This window comes from Ascaphus truei, chromosome 7 (assembly GCF_040206685.1).
Source record: "Ascaphus truei isolate aAscTru1 chromosome 7, aAscTru1.hap1, whole genome shotgun sequence".
Classification (NCBI taxonomy): domain Eukaryota; kingdom Metazoa; phylum Chordata; class Amphibia; order Anura; family Ascaphidae; genus Ascaphus; species Ascaphus truei.
In genome coordinates this window covers 44,957,727-44,984,781 of record NC_134489.1, presented here as the reverse complement: position 1 = coordinate 44,984,781, position 27,055 = coordinate 44,957,727, and the positions used below count along the sequence as shown (strand labels likewise).

The following is a 27,055-nucleotide window of genomic DNA, read 5'->3' as shown; positions in this document are numbered from 1 at the left end:
GGGGCGCACGCGGGCATGGGATCGTGGCGGGGGGGCACCTGTGCGGGAGCTTGGCAGAGGGCAGGGGCTCGGCGGCGGGGGCTCACGCGGGCAGGGGATCGGTGGCAGAGGCACGCGGGCATGGGATCGTGGCAGGGGCGCACCTGTGCGGGAGCTTGGCAGGAGCTTAGTGAGCAGGGGCACGGCTGGCAGGGGCTTGGCTGCGAGGGTAGGGGCTCGGTGGCGGGGGGGCGAGAGGGCAGGGGCTCGGTGGCGGGGTTGCGCGACCAGTGGGCTCATGGCAGGGATTGGGGAGGGGTCAGGCAGGAGCCCGGTTTCTGCAGAGCAGTGGTCTTACTCCTTAGGTTTAATAGCAGGTTCTGCATTTTCAGGAGAGAGGCGCAAGGGAAGCACTAAGGGGCCGAGCTCCCACCGAGTCCGGAGCAGGAGGGGGCGTGCACGCGCCAGCAAGGATACATCCAAACTACTTCTACTTTATGATGAGAATATCCTGCTGAAAGACCCTCTCAGGGAGCAAAAGGATATGGCATTTGCTCAGGCTTATCTGAACAGGGTGAGTGAGGAGCCTTATAACGATCAATCCAACTCTGTGCCCAGGCCTGTGATCTGAAAACACCATGTATTCTTCAAATGGGACATAGGGAAACTGTATATTGGTAAATGACTGTCAGCTTTCACTATCAGACTCGGAACATGGAGAAATCTCTCTTTAGATGCCTTTATCTTGGTTCTGGGTGCAATAGAGTTAGATATTAGCAGTGTGCAGTGCTTCATACTTGTCACATATCCTATGTGGGTATTAGCAGAGGGCAGGTCCCGGGAAACCCTGCTGGTATTAGCAGAGGCCCGGGAGACCGTGTGGGTATTAGCAGAGGGCAGGTCCTGGGAGACGGTGTGGTTATTAGCAGAGATTAGGTCCCATGAGACTGTGCGGTTATTAGAAGAGGGCAGGTTCCGGGAGACTCTGCGTGTATTAGCAGAGGGCAGGTTCCGGGAGACTCTGCGGTTATTAGAAGAGGGCAGGTTCCGGGAGACTCTGCGGGTATTAGCAGAGGGCAGGTTCCGGGAGACTCTGCGGGTATTAGCAGAGGGCAGGTTCCGGGAGACTCTGCGGGTATTAGCAGAGGGCAGGTTCCGGGAGACTCTGCGGGTATTAGCAGAGAGCAGGTTCCGGGAGACTCTGCGGGTATTAGCAGAGGGCAGGTTCCGGGAGACTCTGCGGGTATTAGCAGAGAGCAGGTTCCGGGAGACTCTGCGGGTATTAGCAGAGAGCAGGTTCCGGGAGACTCTGCGGGTATTAGCAGAGAGCAGGTTCCGGGAGACTCTGCGGGTATTAGCAGAGGGCAGGTTCCGGGAGACTCTGCGGGTATTAGCAGAGGGCAGGTCCAGGGACACGGTGTGGGTTTGAGCAGAGGGCAGGTCCCAGGAGACAGTGCGGGTATTAGCAGATAGCAGATAGGCCCTAGAGACCGTGCGGGTATTAGCAGAGAGCAGGTCCCGGGAGACCGTGCAGGTATTAGCAGAGGGCAGGCCCAGGAGACCGTGCGGGTATTAGCAGAGGACAGGTCCCGGGAGACCGTGCAGGTATTAGCAGAGAGCAGGCCCAGGAGACCGTGCAGGTATTAGCAGAGAGCAGGTCCCGGGAGACCGTGCGGGTATTAGCAGAGGGCAGGTCCTGGGAGACGGTGTGGTTATTAGCAGAGATTAGGTCCCATGAGACTGTGCGGTTATTAGAAGAGGGCAGGTTCCGGGAGACTCTGCGTGTATTAGCAGAGGGCAGGTTCCGGGAGACTCTGCGGTTATTAGAAGAGGGCAGGTTCCGGGAGACTCTGCGGGTATTAGCAGAGGGCAGGTTCCGGGAGACTCTGCGGGTATTAGCAGAGGGCAGGTTCCGGGAGACTCTGCGGGTATTAGCAGAGGGCAGGTTCCGGGAGACTCTGCGGGTATTAGCAGAGAGCAGGTTCCGGGAGACTCTGCGGGTATTAGCAGAGGGCAGGTTCCGGGAGACTCTGCGGGTATTAGCAGAGAGCAGGTTCCGGGAGACTCTGCGGGTATTAGCAGAGAGCAGGTTCCGGGAGACTCTGCGGGTATTAGCAGAGAGCAGGTTCCGGGAGACTCTGCGGGTATTAGCAGAGGGCAGGTTCCGGGAGACTCTGCGGGTATTAGCAGAGGGCAGGTCCAGGGACACGGTGTGGGTATGAGCAGAGGGCAGGTCCCAGGAGACAGTGCGGGTATTAGCAGATAGCAGATAGGCCCTAGAGACCGTGCGGGTATTAGCAGAGAGCAGGTCCCGGGAGACCGTGCAGGTATTAGCAGAGGGCAGGCCCAGGAGACCGTGCGGGTATTAGCAGAGGACAGGTCCCGGGAGACCGTGCAGGTATTAGCAGAGAGCAGGCCCAGGAGACCGTGCAGGTATTAGCAGAGAGCAGGCCCAGGAGACCGTGCAGGTATTAGCAGAGAGCAGGTCCCGGGAGACCGTGCGGGTATTAGCAGAGAGCAGGCCCAGGAGACCGTGCAGGTATTGGCAGAGGGCAGGTCCCGGGAGACCGTGCGGGTATTAGCAGAGAGCAGGCCCAGGAGACCGTGCAGGTATTAGCAGAGGGCAGGCCCAGGAGACCGTGCAGGTATTAGCAGATAGCAGATAGGCCCTAGAGACCGTGCGGGTATTAGCAGAGAGCAGGTCCCGGGAGACCGTGCGGGTATTAGCAGAGGGCAGGCCCAGGAGACCGTGCAGGTATTAGCAGAGGGCAGGCCCAGGAGACTGTGCAGGTATTAGCAGAGAGCAGGCCCTAGAGACTGTGCAGGTATTAGCAGAGAGCAGGCCCTAGAGACCGTGCAGGTATTAGCAGAGAGCAGGCCCTAGAGACTGTGCAGGTATTAGCAGAGGGCAGGCCCAGGAGACAGTGCGGGTATTAGCAGAGAGCAGGCCCTAGAGACTGTGCAGGTATTAGCAGAGAGCAGGCCCTAGAGACCGTGCAGGTATTAGCAGAGAGCAGGCCCTAGAGACCGTGCAGGTATTAGCAGAGAGCAGGCCCTAGAGACCGTGCAGGTATTAGCAGAGAGCAGGCCCTAGAGAACGTGCAGGTATTAGCAGAGAGCAGGCCCTAGAGACTGTGCAGGTATTAGCAGAGAGCAGGCCCTAGAGACCGTGCAGGTATTAGCAGAGAGCAGGCCCTAGAGACTGTGCAGGTATTAGCAGAGGGCAGGCCCAGGAGACAGTGCGGGTATTAGCAGAGAGCAGGCCCTAGAGACCGTGCAGGTATTAGCAGAGAGCAGGCCCTAGAGACCGTGCAGGTATTAGCAGAGAGCAGGCCCTAGAGACCGTGCAGGTATTAGCAGAGAGCAGGCCCTAGAGACCGTGCAGGTATTAGCAGAGAGCAGGCCCTAGAGGCCGTGCAGGTATTAGCAGAGAGCAGGCCCTAGAGACCGTGCAGGTATTAGCAGAGAGCAGGCCCTAGAGACCGTGCAGGTATTAGCAGAGAGCAGGCCCTAGAGACTGTGCAGGTATTAGCAGAGAGCAGGCCCTAGAGACCGTGCAGGTATTAGCAGAGAGCAGGCCCTAGAGACCGTGCAGGTATTAGCAGAGAGCAGGCCCAGGAGACCGTGCAGGTATTAGCAGAGAGCAGGCCCTAGAGACTGTGCAGGTATTAGCAGAGAGCAGGCCCTAGAGACCGTGCAGGTATTAGCAGAGAGCAGGCCCTAGAGACTGTGCAGGTATTAGCAGAGAGCAGGCCCTAGAGACCGTGCGGGTATTAGCAGAGAGCAGGCCCTAGAGACAGTGAAGGTATTAGCAGAGAGCAGGCCCTAGAGACAGTGAAGGTATTAGCAGAGAGCAGGCCCAGGAGACAGTGCAGGTATTAGCAGAGAGCAGGCCCTAGAGACCGTGCAGGTATTAGCAGAGGGCAGGCCCAGGAGACCGTGCAGGTATTAGCAGATAGCAGATAGGCCCTAGAGACCGTGCGGGTATTAGCAGAGAGCAGGTCCCGGGAGACCGTGCGGGTATTAGCAGAGGGCAGGCCCAGGAGACCGTGCAGGTATTAGCAGAGGGCAGGCCCAGGAGACCGTGCAGGTATTAGCAGAGGGCAGGCCCAGGAGACCGTGCAGGTATTAGCAGAGGGCAGGCCCAGGAGACCGTGCAGGTATTAGCAGAGAGCAGGCCCTAGAGACTGTGCAGGTATTAGCAGAGAGCAGGCCCTAGAGACCGTGCAGGTATTAGCAGAGAGCAGGCCCTAGAGACTGTGCAGGTATTAGCAGAGGGCAGGCCCAGGAGACAGTGCGGGTATTAGCAGAGAGCAGGCCCTAGAGACTGTGCAGGTATTAGCAGAGAGCAGGCCCTAGAGACCGTGCAGGTATTAGCAGAGAGCAGGCCCTAGAGAACGTGCAGGTATTAGCAGAGAGCAGGCCCTAGAGACCGTGCAGGTATTAGCAGAGAGCAGGCCCTAGAGACTGTGCAGGTATTAGCAGAGAGCAGGCCCTAGAGACCGTGCAGGTATTAGCAGAGAGCAGGCCCTAGAGACCGTGCAGGTATTAGCAGAGAGCAGGCCCTAGAGACTGTGCAGGTATTAGCAGAGAGCAGGCCCTAGAGACCGTGCAGGTATTAGCAGAGAGCAGGCCCTAGAGACTGTGCAGGTATTAGCAGAGAGCAGGCCCTAGAGACTGTGCGGGTATTAGCAGAGAGCAGGCCCTAGAGACAGTGAAGGTATTAGCAGAGAGCAGGCCCTAGAGACAGTGAAGGTATTAGCAGAGAGCAGGCCCTAGAGACAGTGAAGGTATTAGCAGAGAGCAGGCCCTAGAGACAGTGAAGGTATTAGCAGAGAGCAGGCCCAGGAGACAGTGCAGGTATTAGCAGAGAGCAGGCCCTAGAGACCATGCGGATATTAGCAGAGAGCAGGCCCGGGAGACCGTGCAGGTATTAGCAGAGGACAGGTCCCGGGAGACCGTGCAGGTATTAGCAGAGGGCAGGTTCCAGGAGACAGTGCAGGTATTAGCAGAGAGCAGGCCCAGGAGACCGTGCAGGTATTAGCAGAGAGCAGGCCCAGGAGACAGTGCAGGTATTAGCAGAGAGCAGGCCCAGGAGACTCTGCGGGTATTAGAAGAGGGCAGGTTCCGGGAGACTCTGCGGGTATTAGCAGAGGGCAGGTTCCGGGAGACTCTGCGGGTATTAGCAGAGGGCAGGTTCCGGGAGACTCTGCGGGTATTAGCAGAGGGCAGGTTCCGGGAGACTCTGCGGGTATTAGCAGAGGGCAGGTTCCGGGAGACTCTGCGGGTATTAGCAGAGGGCAGGTTCCGGGAGACTCTGCGGGTATTAGCAGAGAGCAGGTTCCGGGAGACTCTGCGGGTATTAGCAGAGAGCAGGTTCCGGGAGACTCTGCGGGTATTAGCAGAGGGCAGGTTCTGGGAGACTCTGCAGGTATTAGCAGAGAGCAGGCCCTAGAGACCGTGCGGGTATTAGCAGAGAGCAGGCCCTAGAGACAGTGAAGGTATTAGCAGAGAGCAGGCCCAGGAGACAGTGCAGGTATTAGCAGAGAGCAGGCCCTAGAGACAGTGAAGGTATTAGCAGAGAGCAGGCCCTAGAGACAGTGAAGGTATTAGCAGAGAGCAGGCCCTAGAGACAGTGAAGGTATTAGCAGAGAGCAGGCCCAGGAGACAGTGCAGGTATTAGCAGAGAGCAGGCCCAGGAGACAGTGCAGGTATTAGCAGAGAGCAGGCCCTAGAGACTGTGCAGGTATTAGCAGAGAGCAGGCCCTAGAGACTGTGCAGGTATTAGCAGAGAGCAGGCCCTAGAGACCGTGCAGGTATTAGCAGAGAGCAGGCCCTAGAGACTGTGCAGGTATTAGCAGAGGGCAGGCCCAGGAGACAGTGCGGGTATTAGCAGAGAGCAGGCCCTAGAGACCGTGCAGGTATTAGCAGAGAGCAGGCCCTAGAGACCGTGCAGGTATTAGCAGAGAGCAGGCCCTAGAGACCGTGCAGGTATTAGCAGAGAGCAGGCCCTAGAGACCGTGCAGGTATTAGCAGAGAGCAGGCCCTAGAGGCCGTGCAGGTATTAGCAGAGAGCAGGCCCTAGAGACCGTGCAGGTATTAGCAGAGAGCAGGCCCTAGAGACTGTGCAGGTATTAGCAGAGAGCAGGCCCTAGAGACCGTGCAGGTATTAGCAGAGAGCAGGCCCTAGAGACCGTGCAGGTATTAGCAGAGAGCAGGCCCAGGAGACCGTGCAGGTATTAGCAGAGAGCAGGCCCTAGAGACTGTGCAGGTATTAGCAGAGAGCAGGCCCTAGAGACCGTGCAGGTATTAGCAGAGAGCAGGCCCTAGAGACTGCAGGTATTAGCAGAGAGCAGGCCCTAGAGACCGTGCGGGTATTAGCAGAGAGCAGGCCCTAGAGACAGTGAAGGTATTAGCAGAGAGCAGGCCCTAGAGACAATGAAGGTATTAGCAGAGAGCAGGCCCAGGAGACAGTGCAGGTATTAGCAGAGAGCAGGCCCTAGAGACCGTGCAGGTATTAGCAGAGGGCAGGCCCAGGAGACCGTGCAGGTATTAGCAGAGAGCAGGCCCTAGAGACTGTGCAGGTATTAGCAGAGAGCAGGCCCGGGAGACCGTGCAGGTATTAGCAGAGGGCAGGTTCCAGGAGACAGTGCAGGTATTAGCAGAGGGCAGGTTCCAGGAGACAGTGCAGGTATTAGCAGAGAGCAGGCCCAGGAGACCGTGCAGGTATTAGCAGAGAGCAGGCCCAGGAGACAGTGCAGGTATTAGCAGAGAGCAGGCCCAGGAGACTCTGCGGGTATTAGAAGAGGGCAGGTTCCGGGAGACTCTGCGGGTATTAGCAGAGGGCAGGTTCCGGGAGACTCTGCGGGTATTAGCAGAGGGCAGGTTCCGGGAGACTCTGCGGGTATTAGCAGAGGGCAGGTTCCGGGAGACTCTGCGGGTATTAGCAGAGGGCAGGTTCCGGGAGACTCTGCGGGTATTAGCAGAGAGCAGGTTCCGGGAGACTCTGCGGGTATTAGCAGAGAGCAGGTTCCGGGAGACTCTGCGGGTATTAGCAGAGGGCAGGTTCTGGGAGACTCTGCGGGTATTAGCAGAGGGCAGGTCCAGGGACACGGTGTGGGTATGAGCAGAGGGCAGGTCCCAGGAGACAGTGCGGGTATTAGCAGATAGCAGATAGGCCCTAGAGACCGTGCGGGTATTAGCAGAGAGCAGGTCCCGGGAGACCGTGCAGGTATTAGCAGAGGGCAGGCCCAGGAGACCGTGCGGGTATTAGCAGAGGACAGGTCCCGGGAGACCGTGCAGGTATTAGCAGAGAGCAGGCCCAGGAGACCGTGCAGGTATTAGCAGAGAGCAGGCCCAGGAGACCGTGCAGGTATTAGCAGAGGGCAGGTCCCGGGAGACCGTGCGGGTATTAGCAGAGAGCAGGCCCAGGAGACCGTGCAGGTATTAGCAGAGAGCAGGCCCAGGAGACCGTGCAGGTATTAGCAGAGGGCAGGCCCAGGAGACCGTGCGGGTATTAGCAGAGAGCAGGTCCCGGGAGACCGTGCGGGTATTAGCAGAGGGCAGGCCCAGGAGACCGTGCAGGTATTAGCAGAGGGCAGGCCCAGGAGACTGTGCAGGTATTAGCAGAGAGCAGGCCCTAGAGACTGTGCAGGTATTAGCAGAGAGCAGGCCCTAGAGACCGTGCAGGTATTAGCAGAGAGCAGGCCCTAGAGACTGTGCAGGTATTAGCAGAGGGCAGGCCCAGGAGACAGTGCGGGTATTAGCAGAGAGCAGGCCCTAGAGACTGTGCAGGTATTAGCAGAGAGCAGGCCCTAGAGACCGTGCAGGTATTAGCAGAGAGCAGGCCCTAGAGACCGTGCAGGTATTAGCAGAGAGCAGGCCCTAGAGACCGTGCAGGTATTAGCAGAGAGCAGGCCCTAGAGACTGTGCAGGTATTAGCAGAGAGCAGGCCCTAGAGACCGTGCAGGTATTAGCAGAGAGCAGGCCCTAGAGACTGTGCAGGTATTAGCAGAGGGCAGGCCCAGGAGACAGTGCGGGTATTAGCAGAGAGCAGGCCCTAGAGACTGTGCAGGTATTAGCAGAGAGCAGGCCCTAGAGACTGTGCAGGTATTAGCAGAGAGCAGGCCCTAGAGACCGTGCAGGTATTAGCAGAGAGCAGGCCCTAGAGACCGTGCAGGTATTAGCAGAGAGCAGGCCCAGGAGACCGTGCAGGTATTAGCAGAGAGCAGGCCCTAAAGACTGTGCAGGTATTAGCAGAGAGCAGGCCCTAGAGACCGTGCAGGTATTAGCAGAGAGCAGGCCCTAGAGACTGTGCAGGTATTAGCAGAGAGCAGGCCCTAGAGACCGTGCGGGTATTAGCAGAGAGCAGGCCCTAGAGACAGTGAAGGTATTAGCAGAGAGCAGGCCCTAGAGACAGTGAAGGTATTAGCAGAGAGCAGGCCCAGGAGACAGTGCAGGTATTAGCAGAGAGCAGGCCCTAGAGACCGTGCAGGTATTAGCAGAGGGCAGGCCCAGGAGACCGTGCAGGTATTAGCAGATAGCAGATAGGCCCTAGAGACCGTGCGGGTATTAGCAGAGAGCAGGTCCCGGGAGACCGTGCGGGTATTAGCAGAGGGCAGGCCCAGGAGACCGTGCAGGTATTAGCAGAGGGCAGGCCCAGGAGACCGTGCAGGTATTAGCAGAGGGCAGGCCCAGGAGACCGTGCAGGTATTAGCAGAGGGCAGGCCCAGGAGACAGTGCGGGTATTAGCAGAGAGCAGGCCCTAGAGACAGTGAAGGTATTAGCAGAGAGCAGGCCCTAGAGACAGTGAAGGTATTAGCAGAGAGCAGGCCCTAGAGACAGTGAAGTTATTAGCAGAGAGCAGGCCCAGGAGACAGTGCAGGTATTAGCAGAGAGCAGGCCCTAGAGACCATGCGGATATTAGCAGAGAGCAGGCCCGGGAGACCGTGCAGGTATTAGCAGAGGACAGGTCCCGGGAGACCGTGCAGGTATTAGCAGAGGGCAGGTTCCAGGAGACAGTGCAGGTATTAGCAGAGAGCAGGCCCAGGAGACCGTGCAGGTATTAGCAGAGAGCAGGCCCAGGAGACAGTGCAGGTATTAGCAGAGAGCAGGCCCAGGAGACTCTGCGGGTATTAGAAGAGGGCAGGTTCCGGGAGACTCTGCGGGTATTAGCAGAGGGCAGGTTCCGGGAGACTCTGCGGGTATTAGCAGAGGGCAGGTTCCGGGAGACTCTGCGGGTATTAGCAGAGGGCAGGTTCCGGGAGACTCTGCGGGTATTAGCAGAGGGCAGGTTCCGGGAGACTCTGCGGGTATTAGCAGAGGGCAGGTTCCGGGAGACTCTGCGGGTATTAGCAGAGGGCAGGTTCCGGGAGACTCTGCGGGTATTAGCAGAGAGCAGGTTCCGGGAGACTCTGCGGGTATTAGCAGAGAGCAGGTTCCGGGAGACTCTGCGGGTATTAGCAGAGGGCAGGTTCCGGGAGACTCTGCGGGTATTAGCAGAGGGCAGGTCCAGGGACACGGTGTGGGTATGAGCAGAGGGCAGGTCCCAGGAGACAGTGCGGGTATTAGCAGATAGCAGATAGGCCCTAGAGACCGTGCGGGTATTAGCAGAGAGCAGGTCCCGGGAGACCGTGCAGGTATTAGCAGAGGGCAGGCCCAGGAGACCGTGCGGGTATTAGCAGAGGACAGGTCCCGGGAGACCGTGCAGGTATTAGCAGAGAGCAGGCCCAGGAGACCGTGCAGGTATTAGCAGAGAGCAGGCCCAGGAGACCGTGCAGGTATTAGCAGAGAGCAGGTCCCGGGAGACCGTGCGGGTATTAGCAGAGAGCAGGCCCAGGAGACCGTGCAGGTATTAGCAGAGGGCAGGTCCCGGGAGACCGTGCGGGTATTAGCAGAGAGCAGGCCCAGGAGACCGTGCAGGTATTAGCAGAGGGCAGGCCCAGGAGACCGTGCAGGTATTAGCAGATAGCAGATAGGCCCTAGAGACCGTGCGGGTATTAGCAGAGAGCAGGTCCCGGGAGACCGTGCGGGTATTAGCAGAGGGCAGGCCCAGGAGACCGTGCAGGTATTAGCAGAGGGCAGGCCCAGGAGACTGTGCAGGTATTAGCAGAGAGCAGGCCCTAGAGACTGTGCAGGTATTAGCAGAGAGCAGGCCCTAGAGACCGTGCAGGTATTAGCAGAGAGCAGGCCCTAGAGACTGTGCAGGTATTAGCAGAGGGCAGGCCCAGGAGACAGTGCGGGTATTAGCAGAGAGCAGGCCCTAGAGACTGTGCAGGTATTAGCAGAGAGCAGGCCCTAGAGACCGTGCAGGTATTAGCAGAGAGCAGGCCCTAGAGACCGTGCAGGTATTAGCAGAGAGCAGGCCCTAGAGACCGTGCAGGTATTAGCAGAGAGCAGGCCCTAGAGACCGTGCAGGTATTAGCAGAGAGCAGGCCCTAGAGACTGTGCAGGTATTAGCAGAGAGCAGGCCCTAGAGACCGTGCAGGTATTAGCAGAGAGCAGGCCCTAGAGACTGCATGTATTAGCAGAGAGCAGGCCCTAGAGACCGTGCGGGTATTAGCAGAGAGCAGGCCCTAGAGACAGTGAAGGTATTAGCAGAGAGCAGGCCCTAGAGACAGTGAAGGTATTAGCAGAGAGCAGGCCCAGGAGACAGTGCAGGTATTAGCAGAGAGCAGGCCCTAGAGACCGTGCAGGTATTAGCAGAGGGCAGGCCCAGGAGACCGTGCAGGTATTAGCAGAGAGCAGGCCCTAGAGACTGTGCAGGTATTAGCAGAGAGCAGGCCCGGGAGACCGTGCAGGTATTAGCAGAGGACAGGTCCCGGGAGACCGTGCAGGTATTAGCAGAGGGCAGGTTCCAGGAGACAGTGCAGGTATTAGCAGAGAGCAGGCCCAGGAGACCGTGCAGGTATTAGCAGAGAGCAGGCCCAGGAGACAGTGCAGGTATTAGCAGAGAGCAGGCCCAGGAGACTCTGCGGGTATTAGAAGAGGGCAGGTTCCGGGAGACTCTGCGGGTATTAGCAGAGGGCAGGTTCCGGGAGACTCTGCGGGTATTAGCAGAGGGCAGGTTCCGGGAGACTCTGCGGGTATTAGCAGAGGGCAGGTTCCGGGAGACTCTGCGGGTATTAGCAGAGGGCAGGTTCCGGGAGACTCTGCGGGTATTAGCAGAGAGCAGGTTCCGGGAGACTCTGCGGGTATTAGCAGAGAGCAGGTTCCGGGAGACTCTGCGGGTATTAGCAGAGGGCAGGTTCTGGGAGACTCTGCGGGTATTAGCAGAGGGCAGGTCCAGGGACACGGTGTGGGTATGAGCAGAGGGCAGGTCCCAGGAGACAGTGCGGGTATTAGCAGATAGGCCCTAGAGACCGTGCGGGTATTAGCAGAGAGCAGGTCCCGGGAGACCGTGCAGGTATTAGCAGAGGGCAGGCCCAGGAGACCGTGCGGGTATTAGCAGAGGACAGGTCCCGGGAGACCGTGCAGGTATTAGCAGAGAGCAGGCCCAGGAGACCGTGCAGGTATTAGCAGAGAGCAGGCCCAGGAGACCGTGCAGGTATTAGCAGAGAGCAGGTCCCGGGAGACCGTGCGGGTATTAGCAGAGAGCAGGCCCAGGAGACCGTGCAGGTATTAGCAGAGGGCAGGTCCCGGGAGACCGTGCGGGTATTAGCAGAGAGCAGGCCCAGGAGACCGTGCAGGTATTAGCAGAGGGCAGGCCCAGGAGACCGTGCAGGTATTAGCAGATAGCAGATAGGCCCTAGAGACCGTGCGGGTATTAGCAGAGAGCAGGTCCCGGGAGACCGTGCGGGTATTAGCAGAGGGCAGGCCCAGGAGACCGTGCAGGTATTAGCAGAGGGCAGGCCCAGGAGACTGTGCAGGTATTAGCAGAGAGCAGGCCCTAGAGACTGTGCAGGTATTAGCAGAGAGCAGGCCCTAGAGACCGTGCAGGTATTAGCAGAGAGCAGGCCCTAGAGACTGTGCAGGTATTAGCAGAGGGCAGGCCCAGGAGACAGTGCGGGTATTAGCAGAGAGCAGGCCCTAGAGACTGTGCAGGTATTAGCAGAGAGCAGGCCCTAGAGACCGTGCAGGTATTAGCAGAGAGCAGGCCCTAGAGACCGTGCAGGTATTAGCAGAGAGCAGGCCCTAGAGACCGTGCAGGTATTAGCAGAGAGCAGGCCCTAGAGACCGTGCAGGTATTAGCAGAGAGCAGGCCCTAGAGACTGTGCAGGTATTAGCAGAGAGCAGGCCCTAGAGACCGTGCAGGTATTAGCAGAGAGCAGGCCCTAGAGACTGTGCAGGTATTAGCAGAGGGCAGGCCCAGGAGACAGTGCGGGTATTAGCAGAGAGCAGGCCCTAGAGACTGTGCAGGTATTAGCAGAGAGCAGGCCCTAGAGACTGTGCAGGTATTAGCAGAGAGCAGGCCCTAGAGACCGTGCAGGTATTAGCAGAGAGCAGGCCCTAGAGACCGTGCAGGTATTAGCAGAGAGCAGGCCCAGGAGACCGTGCAGGTATTAGCAGAGAGCAGGCCCTAAAGACTGTGCAGGTATTAGCAGAGAGCAGGCCCTAGAGACCGTGCAGGTATTAGCAGAGAGCAGGCCCTAGAGACTGTGCAGGTATTAGCAGAGAGCAGGCCCTAGAGACCGTGCGGGTATTAGCAGAGAGCAGGCCCTAGAGACCGTGCGGGTATTAGCAGAGAGCAGGCCCTAGAGACAGTGAAGGTATTAGCAGAGAGCAGGCCCTAGAGACTGTGCAGGTATTAGCAGAGAGCAGGCCCTAGAGACAATGAAGGTATTAGCAGAGAGCAGGCCCAGGAGACAGTGCAGGTATTAGCAGAGAGCAGGCCCTAGAGACCGTGCAGGTATTAGCAGAGGGCAGGCCCAGGAGACCGTGCAGGTATTAGCAGATAGCAGATAGGCCCTAGAGACCGTGCGGGTATTAGCAGAGAGCAGGTCCCGGGAGACCGTGCGGGTATTAGCAGAGGGCAGGCCCAGGAGACCGTGCAGGTATTAGCAGAGGGCAGGCCCAGGAGACCGTGCAGGTATTAGCAGAGGGCAGGCCCAGGAGACCGTGCAGGTATTAGCAGAGGGCAGGCCCAGGAGACCGTGCAGGTATTAGCAGAGAGCAGGCCCTAGAGACTGTGCAGGTATTAGCAGAGAGCAGGCCCTAGAGACCGTGCAGGTATTAGCAGAGAGCAGGCCCTAGAGACTGTGCAGGTATTAGCAGAGGGCAGGCCCAGGAGACAGTGCGGGTATTAGCAGAGAGCAGGCCCTAGAGACTGTGCAGGTATTAGCAGAGAGCAGGCCCTAGAGACCGTGCAGGTATTAGCAGAGAGCAGGCCCTAGAGAACGTGCAGGTATTAGCAGAGAGCAGGCCCTAGAGACCGTGCAGGTATTAGCAGAGAGCAGGCCCTAGAGACTGTGCAGGTATTAGCAGAGAGCAGGCCCTAGAGACCGTGCAGGTATTAGCAGAGAGCAGGCCCTAGAGACCGTGCAGGTATTAGCAGAGAGCAGGCCCTAGAGACTGTGCAGGTATTAGCAGAGAGCAGGCCCTAGAGACCGTGCAGGTATTAGCAGAGAGCAGGCCCTAGAGACCGTGCGGGTATTAGCAGAGAGCAGGCCCTAGAGACAGTGAAGGTATTAGCAGAGAGCAGGTCCTAGAGACAGTGAAGGTATTAGCAGAGAGCAGGCCCAGGAGACAGTGCAGGTATTAGCAGAGAGCAGGCCCTAGAGACAGTGAAGGTATTAGCAGAGAGCAGGCCCTAGAGACAGTGAAGGTATTAGCAGAGAGCAGGCCCTAGAGACAGTGAAGGTATTAGCAGAGAGCAGGCCCAGGAGACAGTGCAGGTATTAGCAGAGAGCAGGCCCTAGAGACCATGCGGATATTAGCAGAGAGCAGGCCCGGGAGACCGTGCAGGTATTAGCAGAGGACAGGTCCCGGGAGACCGTGCAGGTATTAGCAGAGGGCAGGTTCCAGGAGACAGTGCAGGTATTAGCAGAGAGCAGGCCCAGGAGACCGTGCAGGTATTAGCAGAGAGCAGGCCCAGGAGACAGTGCAGGTATTAGCAGAGAGCAGGCCCAGGAGACTCTGCGGGTATTAGAAGAGGGCAGGTTCCGGGAGACTCTGCGGGTATTAGCAGAGGGCAGGTTCCGGGAGACTCTGCGGGTATTAGCAGAGGGCAGGTTCCGGGAGACTCTGCGGGTATTAGCAGAGGGCAGGTTCCGGGAGACTCTGCGGGTATTAGCAGAGGGCAGGTTCCGGGAGACTCTGCGGGTATTAGCAGAGGGCAGGTTCCGGGAGACTCTGCGGGTATTAGCAGAGGGCAGGTTCCGGGAGACTCTGCGGGTATTAGCAGAGAGCAGGTTCCGGGAGACTCTGCGGGTATTAGCAGAGAGCAGGTTCCGGGAGACTCTGCGGGTATTAGCAGAGGGCAGGTTCCGGGAGACTCTGCGGGTATTAGCAGAGGGCAGGTCCAGGGACACGGTGTGGGTATGAGCAGAGGGCAGGTCCCAGGAGACAGTGCGGGTATTAGCAGATAGCAGATAGGCCCTAGAGACCGTGCGGGTATTAGCAGAGAGCAGGTCCCGGGAGACCGTGCAGGTATTAGCAGAGGGCAGGCCCAGGAGACCGTGCGGGTATTAGCAGAGGACAGGTCCCGGGAGACCGTGCAGGTATTAGCAGAGAGCAGGCCCAGGAGACCGTGCAGGTATTAGCAGAGAGCAGGCCCAGGAGACCGTGCAGGTATTAGCAGAGAGCAGGTCCCGGGAGACCGTGCGGGTATTAGCAGAGAGCAGGCCCAGGAGACCGTGCAGGTATTAGCAGAGGGCAGGTCCCGGGAGACCGTGCGGGTATTAGCAGAGAGCAGGCCCAGGAGACCGTGCAGGTATTAGCAGAGGGCAGGCCCAGGAGACCGTGCAGGTATTAGCAGATAGCAGATAGGCCCTAGAGACCGTGCGGGTATTAGCAGAGAGCAGGTCCCGGGAGACCGTGCGGGTATTAGCAGAGGGCAGGCCCAGGAGACCGTGCAGGTATTAGCAGAGGGCAGGCCCAGGAGACTGTGCAGGTATTAGCAGAGAGCAGGCCCTAGAGACTGTGCAGGTATTAGCAGAGAGCAGGCCCTAGAGACCGTGCAGGTATTAGCAGAGAGCAGGCCCTAGAGACTGTGCAGGTATTAGCAGAGGGCAGGCCCAGGAGACAGTGCGGGTATTAGCAGAGAGCAGGCCCTAGAGACTGTGCAGGTATTAGCAGAGAGCAGGCCCTAGAGACCGTGCAGGTATTAGCAGAGAGCAGGCCCTAGAGACCGTGCAGGTATTAGCAGAGAGCAGGCCCTAGAGACCGTGCAAGTATTAGCAGAGAGCAGGCCCTAGAGACCGTGCAGGTATTAGCAGAGAGCAGGCCCTAGAGACTGTGCAGGTATTAGCAGAGAGCAGGCCCTAGAGACCGTGCAGGTATTAGCAGAGAGCAGGCCCTAGAGACTGCAGGTATTAGCAGAGAGCAGGCCCTAGAGACCGTGCGGGTATTAGCAGAGAGCAGGCCCTAGAGACAGTGAAGGTATTAGCAGAGAGCAGGCCCTAGAGACAGTGAAGGTATTAGCAGAGAGCAGGCCCAGGAGACAGTGCAGGTATTAGCAGAGAGCAGGCCCTAGAGACCGTGCAGGTATTAGCAGAGGGCAGGCCCAGGAGACCGTGCAGGTATTAGCAGAGAGCAGGCCCTAGAGACTGTGCAGGTATTAGCAGAGAGCAGGCCCGGGAGACCGTGCAGGTATTAGCAGAGGACAGGTCCCGGGAGACCGTGCAGGTATTAGCAGAGGGCAGGTTCCAGGAGACAGTGCAGGTATTAGCAGAGAGCAGGCCCAGGAGACCGTGCGGGTATTAGCAGAGAGCAGGCCCAGGAGACCGTGCGGGTATTAGCAGATAGGTCCTAGAGACCGTGCAGGTATTAGCAGAGATTAGGTCCCAGGAGACAGTGCAGGTATTAGCAGAGATTAGGTCCCAGGAGACCGTGCGGGTATTAGCAGAGAGCAGACCCAGGAGACCGTGCAGGTATTAGCAGAGGGCAGACCCAGGAGACCGTGCGGGTATTAGCAGAGGGCAGACCCAGGAGACCGTGCGGGTATTAGCAGAGAGCAGGTACCGGGAGACTCTGCGGGATTTGCAGAGGGCAGGTCCCGGGACACAGTGTGGGTGTTAGCAGAGGGCAGGCCCGGGAGACCCTGCGGGTATTAGCAGAGAGCAGTGCTTCATACTCACATGTCCTGTGTGCAGGTCCGGGAGGCTCTCCAGCACGTGCCTGGTAAATATGAACAGTTCCTGCACATGATTTATCAGTTTGAGACGAGCGGACACAAGAGGACAGCCGTGGATTTGTACCAGAGTCTGCGGGGGCTTCTCCATGACTGGCCACAGCTCCTCAAGGACTTTGCGGCATTCCTGCTACCCGAGCAGGCCCTGGAGTGTGGACTGGTTAGTTACACGGGAGCATGCAGCACTAACACAGCAAGGTCACTGTGCGGAGCTGTGATACACTGCAGTAACACATACTGTGCGGAGCTGTGATTATACACTGCAGGATAGTAACACATACTGTGCAGACCTGAGATATACACTGCAGTAACATATACACTGCAGTAACACATACTGTGCGGAGCGGTGATTGCACACTGCAGGATAGTAGCACACACTGTGCAGAGCTGTGATTATACACTGCAGTAACACATACTGTGCGGAGCTGTGATTATACACTGCAGTAACACATACGGTGCGTACCTGTGATTATACACTGCAGGATAGTAACACATACCGTGCGGGAGCTGTGATTATACACTGCAGGATAGTAACACATACTGTGCGGAGCTGTGATATACACTGCAGGATAGTAACACACTGCGGAGCTGTTATACATTGCAGGATAGTAACACATACTGTGCGGTGCTGTGATATACACTGCAGGATAGTAACACATATTGTGCGGAGTTGTGATGTACACTGCAGTAACACATATTGTGCGGTGCTGTGATATACACTGCAGGATAGTAACACATATTGTGCGGAGTTGTGATGTACACTGCAGTAACACATATTGTGCGGTGCTGTGATATACACTGCAGTAACATAATGTGCAAAGCTGTGATGTACACTGCAGGATTGTAACACATACTGTGCGGTGCTGTGATATACACTGCAGTAACACATACTGTGCGGTGCTGTGATATACACTGCAGTAACACATACTGTGCGGTGCTGTGATATACACTGCAGGATTGTAACACATACTGTGCGGTGCTGTGATATACACTGCAGTAACACATACTGTGCAGAGCTGTGTTATACACTGCAGGATAGTAACACTTACTGTGCAGAGCTGTGTTATACACTGCAGGATAGTAACACATACTGTGCGGAGCTGTGTTATATGCTGCAGCAACACATACTGTGCAGAGCTGTGTTATACACTGCAGTAACACATACTGTGCGGAGATGTGTTATACACTGCAGTAACACAGACTGTACGGACCTGTAATAACTTCCATTCATAACCTTTGCTGTGCACAAGCTTTGAACATTGTTATTCTCATGTACATAGATGTGTAAGAATCTTTCCTGGTTGTACCCACGGCTAGTGGTCACCAATGGATTAAGTTCCACCCTCCAGCTGAGATGGGACAGACATCTAACTGGGGGACCATAAATAGACCCTCCTTTCCTCCCCAGGTAATCTTTTTTCCGTCCTACCTAACTGAGGTAGAGGTTAGAGTTTTTCTGTAATGTAGAGTGGGTTTACCTGACCACTCCCGTCGATCCACTACTAAGTAGTCTGCCTCTCTCTCCCGCTGAAGCACGGACATCCGCACTCCAAGGAGTTGCTGTTCTGTGGGGCCGAAGGGACACCATGCTGCAAATAGCTGCTGAGGCTTGCAGCTGCAGAAACCTGGTAAGAACCGCTTATACAGGCGTGCACTTATAGGGAGTTCTGGTAAGAGCCGCTTATACAGGCGTGCACTTATAGGGTGTTCTGGTAAGAGCCGCTTATTCAGGCGTGCACGTATAGGGAGTCCTGGTAAGAGCCGCTTATACAGGCGTGCACGTATAGGGAGTCCTGGTAAGAGCCGCTTATACAGGCATGCACGTATAGGGAGTCCTCGTAAGAGCCGCTTTTGCAGGCATGCATGTATAGGAGTCCTGGTAAGAGCCACTTATGCAGTCGCGCGCCACATGCAGGAGTTCTGGTAGATGCCATACCACGTGAACCCGGGGCAGCAGGGAACTCTCACGAGAGGCGTTTGGGTGAGACCTCTAGTAGTCCGTATTGTGATTTTTATTTTTGGAAAAGAGATGGCTATTAGTACTGGTATTTGTATTATGTCAGGGCTCCAGGATAACAGGAGGATCCAGTGGCCAGAGCAAAAGCCGGCTACTAGGGAAAAAGCTGCAAAGAAAACAAGACGGTGTGCTGCTTGTGATAAGCCAACAAAAATAAGTAAATATAATGTTCATTTTGTTGAGGATTGCCGGCAAAAGATCTAGTTGAACCAATATCGGATTTCATCTCCTTGATTAAAGACACAGTAACCCAGGATATTGAGGCAGTGTATTCCACGTCTGCAGACAGAGCCTAAGACAAGCAAGATCATATATACTAGCCTGGAAGGACGGCAAGACTATTCTTCTGAGAATTCAGAAAACAAACAATTCGGCAAGAGGAGCTGGACAGGGAATCATCAGATAAGGATTTTTCAGGAGATGAGTCGCCCACCTTTTGATCTCGAGCTCATTGACAAGCTTCTCAAGATAGTAAGAAAGATTTTACAGATCGCGGACAAGCCTTTCTTCCGCTTCAGGGCCCAGGGATCGCCTATTCAGGAGCCTACATATAAAAGCCAAGAACCTTCATGTTTCACGACGTGGTGAAGGATATGATTAAAGTGGTGATCGCAACCGGACAAAAAAAGAATCATTGACTTGGAAACGTTGGAAAATGTACCCATTTGAGCGGAAGCTTAGGGTTGTTCCCCAAAGGTGGTCGCAACAGCATTGAGAGAATTTCCGGAGGGAAGTCTGTTTTTCCACAGGAAAGGATTTCATACGCCATACCCCAAGTATGGATGAAGGCTAACGGTCAAGGCATGAGAGCCTATGGGCCTGCAAAGGGTTACTCGAGGACGTGGACCTCAATATAGAGCAACTGGGAAGTTTGCAGGCGATGGAGAGTTCGAACATGCCACGTAGGAACTCAAGCAATTTCAAGACGTTTGGGCGCAAACGATTGCGGATTCCAGGATGCTCAACATTGTCTCTAGGGGAGATTGTCTGGAGTTCAAGACGTTATTCGGAAGACACCGGTTTATAAAATCCTGATGGTCAGGAAACATGCTGGTCAGGCATGCCTAACCAACAGTGTCAAACAGCTGTTGAACGACCGAGCGGTTCAGCCACGAGAGAAATAGAGGTATCTACTCGCCAATATTCCTCGTAAAGCAGGTGAATAGAACATTCAGGTCCAAGTAAGGCGATCCAAGATGGAGTCCCACAAGACCATCATTTCAGCAGTGGACCAGGGAGACTGGCCCATGTAGAGTAGATCTGAAAGATACCTACTTCCGCATGCCTATGTGTTAGACACAGAAGGTATCTAAGATTTACGATCAAATTGAAGGTACTTCCCTTTGGCCTCCTCAAGTTCGCCGTGAACATTCACAAAGGTGTTAATAACACTCATCGCCAAATTAAGGATGGAGGGAATACAAATATTCCACTACTTCGATATTTTAATAAAAGCACAGAGCAGAGTCCAGTTGCTTCAGCACCCATCATCTTACATCGCGGCTGGCTAGTCAACACGGAGGAAAGGTAACTAGATCCAACCCAAGACCTAAGATTCTTGGGAATGCTGTTCAACACGTAACAGGCCATGGTTTTTCTTCTAGTAAAAGGGAAAGTTTTGGAGAGGAGCAGCCAGAGTCAGCAATCCGTGGCAGGGCTCAACAATGCATGAGGCTGATAGGCCCTCTATCTGCAACATACATGTGGTAAAAAGGGCCAGACGGCATATAGGAACGTTCTGACAGAACTTCTTACACCACTAGCAGACAGCCAACAAGCCTAGTCCAATTGAACTCCTTACCGCAAGATGTAAGGGAGTCCCTAAAATGGTGGACAGGTTGACCGCTCTAGGATCAAGTCTAGCTCATTCTTACGACAGACGCAAATGGCACAGGCTGAGATGCCCAACTCGGGACAGAGAGTCACGAAACGTCTGCAAACATTTTCAGAATTCAGAGCGGTAATGGAGACGATCAGGCACTTCTCAACGATTACGAGGGTGAGGCGTGTAGGTCATGTTAGACAACCGTACAATGGTGACCTATATAAGGAGATGTCCCGTACACCTGCATGAATTCTTCCCGATTCTCACCTGGGCAGAGCGTCATTTAACAGACCTTACAACGGTTCATATCGAAGGGAAATAGAATCTACGGGCAGATCTCAGCAGGAGGGCCCTAGACCCAGGAGAGTGGTTTCTAGCAATCACGACATTCAACCATCTAATCGAAAGTTTGGGAGACCAGAGATAGACTTCATGGCAATAACAGGGAACAGAAAACTACAAGGTTTCTGCTCAGAAATGTTTTACCCACAGGCTACCAAGGTAGACGCACTTTCCTTCCGATGGGAATTCCAGTTTGCGTACGTATTCCCACCAATTCCCCAGATACCAAGTGTTGTCAGGAAATTCAGACCGGGAAAGGCAGGGGTGGCTGCAATACTCCCGAAATTGGCCACACAGAGCCTGGTCCCACAAATAATCCAACTGTTTAGCAGATGAACCGGTGTTTTAAGGCCTGCTATAACAGGGTACGATGCAGCACCCCAATCCACGTTCCTGGACTTAGACGGCATGGAGGTTGAGCTTGATCTGCTCAGATCCAGAGGGCTAGTACACAAAATGGTACAAACCTTGATGGCGGCAAGGGAGAAGTACTACTTCTACAGTGTGCCATAGAATCTGACGGTGATTCCATCTGTGGTGTCAACACAAATGTTAACTTCTTGGTACCTCCTAATCCCATAATTCTTTGGTTCCTGCAAGAGGGTCTAGAGCTGGAACTCGGCACTAGCTCACGGATGGTACAGGTGTCGGCACCATTAGCACTTCTAGGAAAGGACTTCGCTGCCATAGATCTCATAAATCGATTCTTCCAAGCTCTGAAAAGAATCAGACCACAATAAGGATCCAGTTCCTGCTTGGGATTTACCGTTCGTATTACGGGCTCTAACTGGTGCCTCTTGGAGCCACTTTTCACATGCTTCAGATACGGACCTAAAGTTAAAGACAGTCCTGTTGATAGCAGTGACGTCGGCACACATGATTAGTGAATTACAGGCATTGTTGGGAAAGGAACCTTTCCTCATCTTCCATCAAGACAAGGTCATCTCAACCAGGAAGTAATATTACCCTCATGTTGCCCAAAACCGGTAAAGACAAACAATGGATTCTACACACACTAGATGTGGCAAGGTGCTTTAAACTGTACCTTTCCAGAATGGAAGGATTTAGCTAGTCAGACAGGCTGTTCATCCTGCCAAAGGGATCAGGGAAGGGACAAGTAGCCACAAAGACTATGGTAAGTCACTAGATTGTAACGGCCATCAAGAAGACCTATACTATCCAGAAAATACCAGCCCAGACAGGGCTACGTTCTGGGCAGCAAAGGTGCAGATTTCCCCTGCAGATTTAGGTAGGGCGTTAATATGAACTTCAACTAGTACGTTTATCAAGTACTGTTCTTTGGCTATACATGCCTCAGCACATACATGTGTTGGCAGGAGGGTCCTGCAGTCAATTGTCACCAATTAAATAAAAGATTATATTTGAGTGACAAGGAGTGTGATGTTTATTCTAGGACCCCCCTTTTATGTGGCTACTGCTTTGGCAAGTTTCATTGGTGAATTCTGCCATGGGGACAACCAGGAAAATAGAAAATTGATACCCAACTTACCGTAATTTTCTTTTCCTGGAGTGTCCTTCCATGGCCGTGCTCACCAACCCCCTCCCCAATGTATAAAACATTATAATGTTTCTAGTTCTATATTTCAGCTTTTGTACTGAGACTAGCTGGGGAGGAAAGGAGGGGCTATTTATGGCCCTCCCACAGGTAGATTTCTGTCCTATGTCAGCTGGTGGGTGGAGCTTAACCCATTGGGGAGCACTGCCATGGAAGGACTCCAGGAAAAGGGTAAGTTGGGGGTCAGTTTTCTATTTTCTCATAGTGCAATAAAATGTATCGCTACTTGCACAATATCAACAGCTGCAGATAGGACAGCGCCCCCCACCTTGGTAACAGGCATAGGACAGCACCCTCCACCTTGGTAACAGGCATAGGACAGCGCCCCCCACCTTGGTAACAGGCCATAGGACAGTTCGCCTGACCTTTGTACCTCCTCCCTGCAGTTTGAAGAGCAGCAGGCCTTTGACAAGAGCCGCAAGTTTCTGCGTCAGCTGGAGATCTGCTTCCTGGAAAACCCGGCTCAGCACCAGAAGATCATCAAGCTCCTGCAGAGCTGTGCTGAATGCCCCCCGCAGGAGATCAGCAAGGTAACCCTTCCACAGCACAGGGAGTGCCTCCCTACAGGAGATCAGCAAGGTAACCCCACTCCCCCTGCCGGGGATCAGCAGTCGCAACCCACTCTCCCCCCTGCAGATCAAAAGCAATGTAATGCTCCCTCCCGCCCTTGCAGGTCAGCTGGTCCCCATGGGGTTGGAGTGGGAGGGGAGTTGGATGTAAGAGGTATGGCGAGTAGGCCTCCTTGAAAATGTAAGTTTTTAGGGAGTTTTTAAACATTTGAAAGCTGTGGAGAGTATGATGGTGTGTGGTACGTAAAGTCCAGAGAGAGGGAGGAAAAAGATGGGAGGAAATGCCGATGTCGTGGGCTGAACGTAGGGGGCATGTAGGTATGTATTTGGGGATGAGGGCTTAGATGTCAGGGGGGGAAGTGTCCATGAGACCTTTGTAAGTCATTACTAGGTTTTTACATGTAATGCTAGAGACTATGGGAAGCCAGTGTATGGATATGTGTAGTGGAGCAGGAGAAGTGGAGAAGTGAATGAGGTAGATGAGTCTGGCAGCGCATTTTGGGTTTATTTGAGTTGGGATAGGCAGACAAGTGGAATACCAACTAAGCGAAGGTTACAGTAATCGAGGCGGGACAGGATGAGTGCGTGGATTAGGAGTTTAGTTGTATCATGAGTGAGAAAAGGGCATATCCTGGCGAAAATTTGTAGGTGGAGACGGCAGGACTTAGTGATCAGAGTCAAAGATGACCCTTAGACAGCGGACTTGAGGTGTTAAGGAGATTGTGGTGTTAATGACAGTAAGGGAGAGTGTGGGTGTAGGGGTGGCAGTGAGGGAGAGTGTGGGTGTAGGGGTGGCAGTGAGGGAGAGTGTGGGTGTAGGGGAGGCAGTGAGGGAGATTGTGGTGTTAATGACAGTGAGGGAGTGGGTGTAGGGGTGGCAGTGAGGGGGAGTGTGTGGGTGTAGGGGACGCAGTGAGGGAGATTGTGGTGTTAATGACAGTGAGAGAGAGTGTGGGTGTAGGGGTGGCAGTGAGGGGGAGTGTGGGTGTAGGGGTGGCAGTGAGGGAGGGTGTAGGGGTGACAGTGAGGGAGGGTGTAGGGGTGACAGTGAGGGAGGGTGTAGGGGTGACAGTGAGGGAGGGTGTAGGGGTGACAGTGAGGGAGGGTGTAGGGGTGACCGTGAGGGAGGGTGTAGGGGTGACAATGAGGGATGGTGTAGGGGTGACAGTGAGGGAGAGTGTGGGTGTAGGGGTGGTAGTGAGGGAGAGTGGGTGTAGGGGTGACAGTGAGGGAGAGTGTGGGTGTAGGGGTGGTAGTGAGGGAGAGTGGGTGTAGGGGTGACAGTGAGGGAGAGTGTGGGTGTAGGGGTGACAGTGAGGGAGAGTGTGGGTGTAGGGGTGGCAGTGGGGGTGTAGGGGTGGCAGTGAGGGAGGGTGTAGGGGTGACAGGGAGAGTGTGGGTGTAGGGTGATGGAGGGAGAGTGTAGGGGTGACAGTGAGGGAGTGTGTGGGTGGGGGTGTGGCAGTGAGGGAGAGTGGGTGGGGGAGTGGCAGTGTGGGAGAGTGGAGGGGTGACGATGAGGGAGAGTGTGGGTGTTAGGGGTGGCAGTGGAAGGGGGAAAGAGTATTAGTCCTGTTTTGGACATGTCCCCTCTGGCAGCAATGAGACATCCAGGAAGAGATTGCAGAGAGACAGTTGGAGACGCGTGACAAAGTGGGGGAGAGGTCAGGGGAGAAGAGAGATTTGGGTCTCATCGGCATAGCGGTGATACTGAAAGCCAAAAGATTGTATTAGTTCACCAAGAGAAGAGGTGCAGAGTGAGAAGAGCAGAGGGCCAAGGACAGAGCCTTGTGGGACCCCGACTCCAAACTTCCTAGTTTCTTGGTGTTTTCTGTCTCTCTTGATTTTGTAACCCTTTCCATTTAACTGTGTATCCTCCACACTTCTGCATCTCCTCTGTAGCTATTAGCCCATTAACTCTCTCAACCTTTGTAACTGCTCTGTCTGTGTCTCACATGTCCACCTCTCTCCTGCGTTGTGAGCTTCTCTGACCTGCCTGCTTCTCCTGTCCTGCAGCTGAAGGCGCAGATGTGGCAGCTGCTGAAAGGACACAATCACCTGCAGGATGAGTTCTCGCTCTTCTTTGACCAGCTGAGGCCTCCGGCCAGTCGCATGGGGGACTTTGAAGTCATCAACTGGATAGAGGAAAATGAATACAAGGTGAGCGGGACCAAAAAATCGAGATAGAGGGAAAGTATGAGGTGAGGGGGGACAAAGAGAGAGGCCGTGCACAAGATGAGTTGGGAGGAGATAACAGCTCGAGTTCTGGGTGGGGGGCATGTTCTAGGAATAATAGAACATGTGATTTATATGGGGGGGAAGGTGACGCATGACAGCACAGAAATGAGTAACTGTTTCGGGGGGGGGGGTAGGACCCTGTCCCTCTAATCTTGAGGGGAGGTGGGGATTTTGCCACAGTGGGTCCTTAGTTTACGCTTCCATAGTTTGATGGCTTTGAAGAGGTGACATTACCGGAGGTGGAGGAGGAGGAGGAGCAGAACAAGATGCCGCCTCCTCCGCGAAGCAAACGGAGGAAGGAGGTCGGAGCCAGCCAGGGGCACGAAAAGGTAAGAACTGAGGAGAGGATCTGCTAAACATGTTACCACTGCCAGTACATCCATCTGGAATCATCCGTCTGTCTTTCAGTTTATCTCTCTGCATTTATATATTTGTGGAAATCTTGGACCAAAAAGGAGCCCAATTCCAACAGGTTATATATTCGTAAAAATAAAAAACAGGAAATAGTGAAACACGTCTTAACCCAATTATGTATCCCAGTTGTCTGATCGATTTTTTTCTGATGTCCTATTACTCCAATCTCAAGCTCTTCAAAACAATGGCGGTCCTCACAAGGCTCTTGAATAGAAGAAGTAGCCCAAAGACGTAGCGTAATCCTGTACAATTCTTTATAATGTGAAACTGAAAACTTGTACACTCACAAATGGCACAAAGATCTAAGCATTGCGCTCCCAGGATGCAGTATAAACGCCTGGAACACCCCAAGATGAGCCGTTCAGCAGAGACGCAGTGTGAGGGCCATCATTGTTTTGAAGAGCATGAGATCGATCCATCTTTTGTGGGGGGTCCATATTTCACCAGAACACGCAATTGTGTTTTTAGACACGTTGCATGATTTCTTGTTTTTATTTTCCCTTATGCATAACCTGTGGCAGTTGGGCTCCGTTTGTGGGTTAAGAGTTCTGCATGTGGGACCCAGTGGAAGGTCTTTGAAGGTGCAGCACCTCATTGAAAGGGGTTCTATCAGATTCTCATCTTTATTCACATTTGTTTCCCTTTGGGGTCACTCTTGTTAATATTGCACTTTCTTATAATTATCTATTTTGAAGTTGGTTGTGCTTTAGATTTGTGTTTATAGATTTGTGTCTGCCTGTGTATATTTGTGTGTATGTGTATAGATTTGTGTCTGCCTGTGTATATTTGTATGTATAGATATATAGATTTGTCTGCCTGTGTATATGTGTGTGTGTATAGATGTATAGATTTGTGTCTGCCTGTGTATGTGTGTGTATAGATTTGTGTCTGCCTGTGTATAGATATATAGATTTGTCTGCCTGTGTATATCTGTGTGTGTGTGTGTGTGTGTGTATAGATGTATATTTGTGTCTGCCTGTGTATGTGTGTGTATAGATTTGTGTCTGCCTGTGTATAGATATATAGATTTGTCTGCCTGTGTATATGTGTGTGTGTGTATAGATGTATAGATTTGTGTCTGCCTGTGTATGTGTGTGTATAGATTTGTGTCTCCCTGTGTATGTGTGTATAGATTTGTCTGCATGTGCGCATGTATAGATTTGTGTGTATGTGCGCATGTATAGATTTGTGTGTATGTGCATAGATGTAGATTTGTGTGTCCGCATGTATAGATTTGTAACTGCCTGTGTGCCAGCCACAGGTACTAACAATCCATGTGTCACATCTGGTGTAAACTTGTGTTATACAGAAAAGATGCTGTTTCAGCCCTTCCATGGACCTCTCTTGTTCTGTTTTGTGTGTCTGTTTGCAGGACATGGACTGGTTGGATGGGGGGAAGGAGTGTCCTTGCTCATGTCATGAGGGGGGAGCAGAGCAAAGACTGAAGAGGAGCAAGAGGAGGACCTGCAGCCACTGCAGCAATAAGGTGCGTGTCGGGGGCGGTGGGCCCCGTGTCGGGGGCGGTGGGCCCCGTGTCGGGGGCGGTGGGCCCCGTGTCGGGGGCGGTGGGCCCCGTGTCGGGGGCGGTGGGCCCCGTGTCGGGGGCGGTGGGCTCCGCATTGAGGGATCTATGGGTAGTAACGCGTGAGAAATTGTCAGCCACCCAGTGCAGTCTAAATTCTGCATGTCACCATCACGTAGGTATGTCATAGCTGAGGTTTCAGAAACTAGGTTTGATGCATCTTCATCCTGATGAAGATTCTCGGTGTCACTTTGGTTTACACAGTGTGCTCATTTGCATGTCATT

The 27,055-nt window shown here is 54.2% G+C and overlaps 1 protein-coding gene across 6 annotated transcripts in view; it reads left to right on the top strand.

Annotated features, from left to right (window-relative positions):
• GON4L (gon-4 like) overlaps nt 1-27,055 on the top strand; it is a 92,110-nt gene that overhangs the window by 53,873 nt on the left and 11,182 nt on the right. For 3 of the 6 annotated variants that reach the window (XM_075608152.1, XM_075608155.1, XM_075608156.1), the window contains 6 exons: nt 372-553; nt 16,230-16,427; nt 22,414-22,557; nt 24,613-24,756; nt 25,041-25,163; nt 26,621-26,734. In XM_075608152.1, the coding sequence (XP_075464267.1) occupies nt 372-553; nt 16,230-16,427; nt 22,414-22,557; nt 24,613-24,756; nt 25,041-25,163; nt 26,621-26,734 (905 nt within the window). Of the gene's footprint in view, nt 1-371; nt 554-16,229; nt 16,428-22,413; nt 22,607-24,612; nt 24,757-25,040; nt 25,164-26,620; nt 26,735-27,055 lie in introns of those variants that run through there. The other 3 variants (XR_012802624.1, XR_012802623.1, XM_075608154.1) reach the window with 3 other exon arrangements.